This window comes from Lactuca sativa, chromosome 1, assembly GCF_002870075.4.
Source record: "Lactuca sativa cultivar Salinas chromosome 1, Lsat_Salinas_v11, whole genome shotgun sequence".
Lineage (NCBI taxonomy): Eukaryota > Viridiplantae > Streptophyta > Magnoliopsida > Asterales > Asteraceae > Lactuca > Lactuca sativa.
In genome coordinates this window covers 93,438,836-93,448,938 of record NC_056623.2, presented here as the reverse complement: position 1 = coordinate 93,448,938, position 10,103 = coordinate 93,438,836, and the positions used below count along the sequence as shown (strand labels likewise).

The following is a 10,103-nucleotide window of genomic DNA, read 5'->3' as shown; positions in this document are numbered from 1 at the left end:
TAAATTTATTTAATATGTCATTTAACATTTTTGTTTTTAAATTTAAAGTTATTATTAAAATATAAGGATAACATAGAACATATATTCAAAATTCATAATAATGAATTTAAACATGATTTTTGTTCTTTTTACAAAGCAAACAAACAACACAGTGGTTTTTTTTCGTTCAGTCGAGACAATGATTATTTATATTCATTCGTTTTGTATCCCATTAAACAAATACATAATATAATATACGTATAGTTGGCGATGTATCTTGCTTACTTAAGAAATGAACGATTACGTTAAACATGTTAACGATGAGAAAACCAGTGTTTCGGCATATATATATATATATATATATATATATATATATATATATATATATATATATATATATATATATATATATATATATATATATATATATATATATATATGTAAATTACACAAATTGTCCCTCATGCAAATGCCAAAACACAATTTTAGTCCACATTTTAAAAAATTAACTCGGATCATCCCTCTTTTGTTTAAAACTTGCACTCCCTACCGAACATAAAATTACTAAAATGCCCTTTTTGGAACCCATCCCTTCTCCAAGACTCCAACCATCTCCTTCCCATCCTCCTGTCTTATTCGACCAACCGACTAGATGACCGTCATATCCTACTCTCCGACCAGTCAACCACGCCGCCTCCATCTCCTCTTCTCTCTATCTTCTTCTTTGACTGATAAACCAGTCTCCGTCTCATCTTCTACGCTATCTCATATTCTCCGATCATCTTCTACGCCGTCCCATCTTCTCCTATCATCTTCTATGCCGTCTCATCTTCTCTAATAAATGTGTTTTCCATCAAAAGAGTTTAAAAATGAGAAAAAGGGAGTCAGGTTAGGAAACGGAGTGGGATACGACATATGGGTGTATGAGCGAAGGGTAGGGCGGGCTTCTTTTATTTTTCTATGTTATAAATAATAAATAAATAAATAAAATAAATATATATAAGGGTAAAACAGTCCTTCTATGTCTAAAATACGATTTTAGGGATGAAACATGTAAGTTTTAAACAAACGAGAGACTGTCCGAGTTAATTTTTGAAAATATAGACCAAACGTGCTTTTTGGTACTTATATGATGGACGATTCATGTAAATTACTATATATATATATATATATATATATATATATATATATATATATATATATAGAGAGAGAGAGAGAGAGAGAGAGTTAGGTTCATATATAAACCATAAGTATTGTGTGAATGTAGGGCTAAATCTCAACCAATCATTTGAGAAGGGTATAAAAGTAACTTTAATCATATTTAATTATGGTAAACTAATTAATTCTTTAACAATTTCCCTAATTGTACAACCCGTATTTATCCAATCCTTTTTTTCCCCAATATTTCCTCCTCCATCTACACTCCCCTCCGGTAACAGGAGGCGTTGAACCCTCATATCTAGCAACAAAGGTCCACAATCGGAACCTCCCCTTTAGAAACTAAAAACTCATTCCATCGAGACAGAAAGTTGAAATGGATTTTGGTCCGCTTCTTTATCACCGGAGATTTCATCATCAGGCGTTGGTCGACCATCTTCGATGATTACTGGCGCACTTGTCGGCCGCTCTACAACCATTGCTAAAGAACCGTCAGCCATTATACGTCGAGGAATTGTCGATTTATTCTCACACTAAAAAACAGGAGCATTGTTCCAACGTCTCAAATCAGGAATTTGAAGGTGTAGAAAATAAATAATGAAGGTTCGGAGATCGAGTTCTAAGTTATGTACGGATTTCAAATCGTAGATTAATAATACTGCTGATTTTCTATTAACATGAAACGATGATGACTTTGAAGCTCCCCATCAGGTTAGATATTCTTTTATTCTTCAAGAATTATACACTAAAAGTCATGATCATGGCTTTTGCTATTAGTGATTGAATGTTAACTTTCTTGAAAAATTAAAGATAGTGTAATATTAGATGCCAAAATCGTAAATAAAAACAAAATTCTTGGAGGTTTAGATATATTAGTGCAACAAGAGTTTATTTTTTTACAACCGATTGATCTTCACAATGAAATTTGGTTGTGAAACAGCTGAATTATAATATTTTTTTGGTGAAGCAATGTTGGGGTTTTTGTTCCTATGTGTTTGATTAATACATTAAATTTAAAAAATAGTATATTGAAGCAGTTAAGTTTGTGTTTGATTAACAGATAAAATTTAAAAGGCAATCTATTGAACCTATCAAATTCTTTTAAAACAAAATAGTCATATTCATTAAGAATTAGGCAATTATATTCTTTAAGAATAAAACATATATAATCTAGTCTCATTCTTAAATTAGTTTAGAGATAAATATTCCATTCTTCAAGCATTTAGTATGAAGTCTTATAGAACGGTGCATGAGAAATAGGAAACACAACTTTTATACTTGTAATGTTTGTAAATAAACCAAATACAATATCTGTTGATGATGTAATTTGATTGTAATGGTTTTTTCTTTATACTAGTTTGATTACATAAGCAATTTTAAAATGATAAAATTTAAATGAGCTATATTCTTAAAGAATATAAGTTGTGTTTTTTCTGTACTAGAACTTTAATGTTTCAAGTTTAATAGAAAGCATGTTTTCCTAAGATTCTGTGTGTTTTATCTCATTCTTAAAAAATATGCTTAAATTCTTTCAGAATATGCATAAAGTTTTAAAATCCTTTTCATATTTTTACATATTCTGATAGTGCTCCTAATAATATTTTCAATTTTTTTTGTTCATGCAGAAGATTGGAATGCATATTGGAAACTAATTCTTGAATGAAATGCATAACAATGGAAGCAGAATAGAAACTGATTCTTTATGAAAAAAGCTAAACTGGAACCAATTCTTGAAGAATGATACAGATTATTGAAGTTGGTGTTTGAAGAACGTGATGCAGACAAGCGGAATTTTAATTTGGATTTGAAATGTTAATTTTCAAAAATGTTAATTACGATTTTGTATTTTGATATGAATTTTTTCCAAATTTTTTTGGTTTGTATCCCTTTATATATGTTATTTCCAAATTTCTAATAGAACAAAATGTCCAATTTGCCCGTATTGGAGGTTTAAATATTAAAAAGAATTATTTTTTTTCTAATTAATTACCATCCTGCTATTTGCATCATAACCACTCATTCTTTTAATCTAATGGACCAAAAATTATCATACATTCACATAATAGTTATGATTCACATATATATCAAAAGGTTGTAAATAAAACACTTTAAAATTAAAAGGATTGAAAGAGAAAGTAAAAGTAAAATAAAGGAACAAAGATGTAAATTTATTATAACGAGTCTGCATGTCATAGTTTTTTACCAGCTCACTTTAACCTCTTTGACAACAATAAATAATTGTTTATTAACAGTTGTTTTAACAATAATTAATAGTTTATTAATAGTGGTTTTGACTTGTAAGGTGGTTTTGACCTATAACATGGTGTCATTAACCAAATGGCCAATGACCTAGCGGTATGGAGTGACCATCTCATACGAGAGGTCAGGGGTTCAAGTCTCGGTAGAGACATAGGTAGTTATTTAGGAGTAGATTAGTTAGTTTGCCGTTTTAAAAAAAAACATGGTGCCATTAATAATACCCTAGACTTCCAACCAATTCATAGTCCACAGCTCAAAGGGCCTATAGGTGCACAAATCGGTGTCGTGTTGTGACCAATATCTTGGTGGTGTCACTACTTATTGGCATAGCTTGCGTCGCTAAGGTCAACGCTCGCGCCGCGAACCCCCGAAACCCCAAATCCTTAACCTTTGAACATGTAACTTAATAAATTTAATCATGCCTGGAAAGTGGGCGTTATAAAGCCAAGTGATGCAATGATGACCTACTTTTCGACCTAGTTTGTACGAAAGACGACAATGTCCTTTTCCATTTACATCATTGTAACACCCCAAAGTTTGGAAAGTCAAGAAAAGAAAGAAAAACCTCAAGTTTAGGGGAGACTCGGCGAGTCCAAGGAGGGACTCGGCGAGTCCGAGCGGGATCCGGGTTGAGGTGTTAGCGACCGACTCGGCGAGTCGGCCAAGGAGACTCGGCGAGTTGGGTCTGAACGAGGAAAACCCTAAATCCGGGACTTGGAGCCTATTTAAGCGTCTCATTCTCTTTCTTAGGGTTCCTTTAGTGCCTCTTTACCCCTGAACATCAACCCTAGCCGCCATATCCGTTTTTGAGCTAGATCTTGCATCAAAGAGAGCACTATAAGCGTGGAGAAGGAAGAAAAACCTTGGAAGTGCAAGAAGGGACTGTAGATACGAGATTGAGAAGACATTTCAGATCAATTGGAGGTAATAAGCTGTTGATTGGACTCCCTTTGCATCTAGATCTATTCTTATGTGTGAGTTTTGGTCATTATTGGTATGATTTGTAACCAATTCGAGTTGGAGGTTCAGATCTGAGGTTGCTACCTCAGATCCATGTTGGTTTTGGTCTTGAATCCCCTAAAGTATCAGCCCTTGGTATGTTGAAGAAGCATGTTTGCCATAGACCCTAGTTTAGTGTGTTTTGAGCATAGATCTCTCAATCTACACGTAAAGTTTGCCACTTTACGTGGGGAATAGGCCCTAGAAGTATGGATCTATGAGTTGGAAGTTCTGTTTGGCTCGAAAAGCCACTGCATGGATTGAGGACTGGATAGACTCGGCGAGTCCTTCGAGTGGACTCGGCGAGTAGCTTGAAGATGAGGAGGAACTCGACGAGTAGGATGAACAGCTCGTCGAGTCGGTTGAAGTTAGGCATGGACTCAGCGAGTTGGATGAACAACTCGACGAGTTGGTTGAAGATTGTCTTGGACTCGGCGAGTCTGTTCTTGGACTCGGCGAGTCAGGTCGCGAAACCCTAAACCCTTTTGAGTTGAGACTCGAATCAGTGAGTCGGGTGGCGACTCAGCGAGTTGGGCAGGACAGGACTTGGAACTAGTTGGACTCGGCGAGTCATGGACTGACTCGGCGAGTCGGGTCGCGAATAAGAAAGACCCTGAGCTTATGAACTCGGCGAGTCTTTAGGAAGACTCGGCGAGTAGGGTTGACCTGGAAGGTTGACTTTGACCAGAGTTGACTTAGTTGACTGTCAGACTAAGTGTTATATGTATATTGATAGCTCGGAGAGCTAGAGGAGCAGCGGTTCAGGGGATTGTCGAGTAGCAGCCAGAGGTTTATCAGCAGGGCTCAGCAGTTCAGGTGAGTTTCCTTCCAGTAGGAACGGGTCTAAGGCCACAATGCCGGCCCGTTTAGCTAGCAGTAGTTTTCGGATGTTGATCTGGTACAGTAGTTAGTATGTTTGATGCCTTCGTGGCTCAGACAGGAATTATGTGTTATGTGTTCCGGGCTACGACCCGATGTAGTATGCAGTATATGTGAGTTTATGCCAGTAATATGTTATGATATGTTGTGTTCAGTTAGCTTCGGACTTCGGTCCGATGGAGGGGGCAAGGCCCCAGTCAGTTAGCTTCGGACTTCGGTCCGATGTCAGCTTCGGATTTTGGTCCGATGGAGGGGACAAGGTCCCAGACAGTTAGCTTCGGATTTCGGTCCGATGGAGGGGGGGCAAGGCCCCAGTCAGTTAGCTTCGGACTTCGGTCCGATGTCAGCTTCGGACTTCGGTTCGATGTAGGGGGCAAGGCCCCAGTCAGTTAGCTTCGGACTTCGGTTCGATGTCAGCTTCGGACTTCGGTTCGATGTAGGGGGCAAGGCCCCAGATAGTTCGGACTTCGGTCCGATGCAGTGGGCAAGGCCCAATATTTGATTTATACGTTTTGTGTGGTATGTGGTAGATTGGGGGAGCTCACTAAGCTTCGTGCTTACGGTTTTCAGTTTTGGTTTCAGGTATTCGGTTTTCAAAAGAGGTGCTCGGGAAGATTGCAGAGCACACACCATAGTCAGTTAGCCTGGGAATGTTTGACTCTGATAATGCTATTATGTTTTGAATTTAATACTCAAAAGTTATGTTTGACTTATGATACGTTGTTTATAAATCCATTTTTAGTAATGTTTTAAAAGAAATTTTTAGTCGTGATTTTTGGGTCGTTACAATCATAGAAAATGGTCCTGAAAGTGTAACAAATGGTTAGAACCATGCAAATTTTAGAATTAGAAATTTTCAGATTTTTTTGTGAAAGATTAACAGAGCTTAAGTAAAATAAAAATTTGGGACTTTTTCATAACTGAGCAAAATAATGAGACTTTTCTGAAAGTAGCCGGATAAAAAATAATTTACCGGTAAAAAAGGCTAATTTGAAATTTTTATCTGGTAATCGAGACTTTTTTTTAACAAAATAAAATTGAGGATTTTTTCATAAACAAGACCAAAATATTGAGACTTTTCTGGAGATTTTCCTTAAATTAACGAACGTAAGTTCTAAATTTACGTCGACACGTTGACCAACTCAAATTTATACCGACATATAGATAACAATAAGTACATAAAAAATTAGTTTTTTTATTCTAAAAAGTTAACGAACAATGTTATTAAGGAAAATCAAAGTATATATACTACAAAGGAAATGTTACAAAATGAAGGGGGTGACATTTTAAAAAACATAGGAGTTGTATCATTTTAAAAAACATAGGAGTTGTATCATTTTACAAAGTATTTTAAAATGCAGAGAGGCAGAAAAATATACAAAGTATTTTAAAAGTTAGGTGCCGTTAAATTTGTTGGTAGATAAATATACAATGTCGATACAAATTAACGAACAAAGTTCTAAATTTACGTTAAGACGTTGATCACTTCGAATTTATACTGACACATACATAAAATAAGCACGTTAAAACTAATTTTTTTAAATATTTTTTTTAACGAACGAAAGTTATTAAGGAAAATCATATTATGTATACTATGAGGGGTAAACATGAAAGTTTACAAAATAGAGGGGGTCAAAGTAACATTTAAAAAAGTAAATTGGTGGAAAATGTCATTTTACATAAAAATTAGTAGGAAAACGTAAAAAAAAATTACATAAAAAAAAAAGTAATTTTTCTTTTAAATTAACGAATGAAAGTTTTAAATTTACGTCGAGAATCTTTTTTTCAAATTACCAAATTAAAATTTCTAAATTTACGTCGAGACGTTGACCATTTCAAATATATATAAAAATAAACATGTAATAAATTAGTTTTTTTAGTTAACGAAAAAAGTTACTAAGGAAATTCAGATTATATATATTACGAGACGTAAACACGAAAATTTAGAAAGTCGATGAAGAAATAGTGACATTTTACAAAGTTTAAAGTGTAGGGGGTCAAAGTGACATTGTAAAAAGTAAAAAAGAGAAAAATATCTGTTTATAAAGTACTTTAAAAATGTATGGATAATATGTGTCATGAAAACATTCAAAGCTTGTGTTATAACATGCAATAATAATACATTTTAAGTGGTATTTGTACTTGGGTAGTTTTCTACATAGTTGTGAAACTCGCACACGAGTGAATTTATTTCAAACCTTAAACTTAAAGTTACCAACTTGGTAGCATGACTCGAAATTGATGTGACTCAGATCAAAAAATATGAGTCACGCGTCAACTCGTACCTAGTGGATCCAACTCACGACTTTGACGAGTCAAATAACGTAAGAGTAAACTTGTTGTCCATCGGCCATCAAGTAGTAACTAATAACCTTATTTTTAGACCAAGTGACCAAGATAATACATGTTGGGCCGAGGAAACAAAAATATCAAAATCATTCTAGAAGAGCTTTCCATGACAAAGATATTGAAATACTTATATTTTCAAGATAAATGTATAAAGTGCGTGGGCAGTAGGTAATGATAAAGTGAGTATGAGGACTTGAAGAAAAAACAATAAAGTGAGATATAGACTATTTATATGTACTATTTTAATTATTATATATTTTTCTCTACACATATATAACATTATTTGATGTTAAATCATTCGTGCTAACTTCTCTTATCCTTTATCTATAAACAGTTTTGATTGTCGTTTGTTATTTTGTTTTGTTGAGTTTGTTAATGATTGTTCATGTAACTGAAACAGGTTTGGTGGAAGACTCCTCTTCTGACCGAAGATTACCTTATAAGGTTTCACTAGCCATAGAAGTATATTAACACAAAAAAATTTATAGACAGAAAAAGACCGAATTGCCCCTGTCCCAAATTGACTTGAATACAAGAGTTCATTATGTGGCCTTTCTTCCTGTGATTTCAATTGTGCTTTCCATACTTGTAACCTGTCGATTTCTGTGCTTTCCCTGCCTCGCTTGTTGCTTAGAATCATCCAGTAAAGTAGGAGGAGGAGTTCCATCAAACACCTGTTTGGTCTCCATGTTTCCAGTGCTTAAAACAACAATATATATATTTCACTTGATAATAAGATTTAAAATTTTAACTAGCCATTCAAAACAACACAATATATTTCACAAAGCTTTTACCAAAAAATGTGATCAAACAACCGTCCAAATAGAAAACCAAACAACAATTCGAATAAAAAAAAATATAGAACTAGCTATTAAAAAAAACTAGAAAATTTAATAACATTCAACTCAAATATATGAACCGGTGACATTATATTGCAATGTGCCTTGAGAACTAGCATTAGTAAGAGTCAAATCATTTGCAGACTTGGCTGCTAAAGATACTGTTGAATTACTTATGGCTTTAGCTAGAGACTTTCCAGGTGGATTAGGCTGTGGGGAAACACTTGTTTATCCATGTATGTTTCTTTTCTCTTTCTTTTTTGACTCTATTGAACCCATCTGCTAGATAATCACACATACACTAAAATTAAATAACATTCAACTCAAATGAAACCAAAAAGGTATCAAATGAACTCAAATGCAACCAAACGTTATCTTGCTGTGAAGCCACAAAGATGTACAGTAAACAATAAAAAAACTACAACTCCACTCCAAATCAGTTCACATTGATGTTTGGATTTGAAGACTGGATGTATAATAGAAAATTTGATAACAAAAGTCTGATACAAAATTGTGCAAGAAACTATAAAAAAAAAATTAGAACATTGATATTGTACAGCTTCACAGTCCCTTCCTCATAACGTCCATTTTAGTTCTGTTAACTCCCGATCACTTGATCACATTTCATCACCATCTCCTTCTCCAGAACCAGCAATGATCCCCAAGAATATTAACCTTAGGGAGTTTCTTCTTAATCTGCAACAACAGAATTATAAAAAAGATTATATTGTTTTATTTTTCTATATTTCCTAATTTGCCCTTCTTTAGATACTAACCGTAATACGTGTGCTACGCTCCTCCTCATCCTTCTCCTTTTTCCTTTTCTCTAAATACTCTTCATAAACAACAGGATTAGCTGCTGCATGTGCCTGAAAACACATATCAAACATACAATAACAAATTTGTTTAAAGAAAAAAAAAAAGTAAAATCATAAAAACTAATAAGAAAGCATAAAGGAAATAGGAAATTACCTTTTTATAAAGACGAAAATCAATAAAGTACCCATGCATGTCTACTAATATGTTGGCACCTTTTATATCCGTGATAAAAAGCATAATATAATTGTTATTACTTATTAGCAAGAACAACATAATCACATGAAGCTAAATTCAAGATTAAAAAATATGAAAGAGAGAGTTTAACTACCTGTGAACTGTATTTCTTCCAATATGACATTATTTTGAAGGCTAAATTTCATATATATCCTTGTAAACTTTTAATATTACTTTAACATCCTTGTAAAAGTTTAAATTACGTATATATCCTTTTAAATCTATAAAATTAACATTTATATCCAAACTTATATTTCAATTATGATATAAATGAAATTAACCCTATTTTGAAAGAACAACATATTAGTCAACATAATATTTTTGTTTTCTACTTTTAGATAATGACATTATTTGAGTGATTATTTTTTTTCCTAATTCACATTTCACAGTTTTATTTGACACAATAGTTTTTTTTTTTTTTTTAATATTTTTAATATTTTTTATTTGACACAACAATTTTATTTGACACAATAGATCCGTATATTTTCCAAACAGATATTAAAGAATTTTTTTAACTTACAAAATATTCTATAACATAAAATTGATTTGTCATATTTGATTAAAATGTCATTATATGTATTTTCCTTT

General features: G+C 33.3%; 1 protein-coding gene across 1 annotated transcript; it reads right to left on the bottom strand.

Moving 5' to 3' along the window:
- Positions 1 to 8,793: 8,793 nt before the first annotated feature.
- Positions 8,794 to 9,571, bottom strand: LOC111882830 (uncharacterized). The gene is made up of 3 exons (XM_052765641.1): positions 9,435 to 9,571; positions 9,239 to 9,331; positions 8,794 to 9,158 (listed from the first exon to the last, which is right to left on the bottom strand). Exons 1-3 carry the CDS (start codon positions 9,552 to 9,554, stop codon positions 9,090 to 9,092), a joined length of 282 nt encoding a protein of 93 aa, XP_052621601.1. The 5' UTR covers positions 9,555 to 9,571; the 3' UTR covers positions 8,794 to 9,089.
- Positions 9,572 to 10,103: the final 532 nt, after the last annotated feature.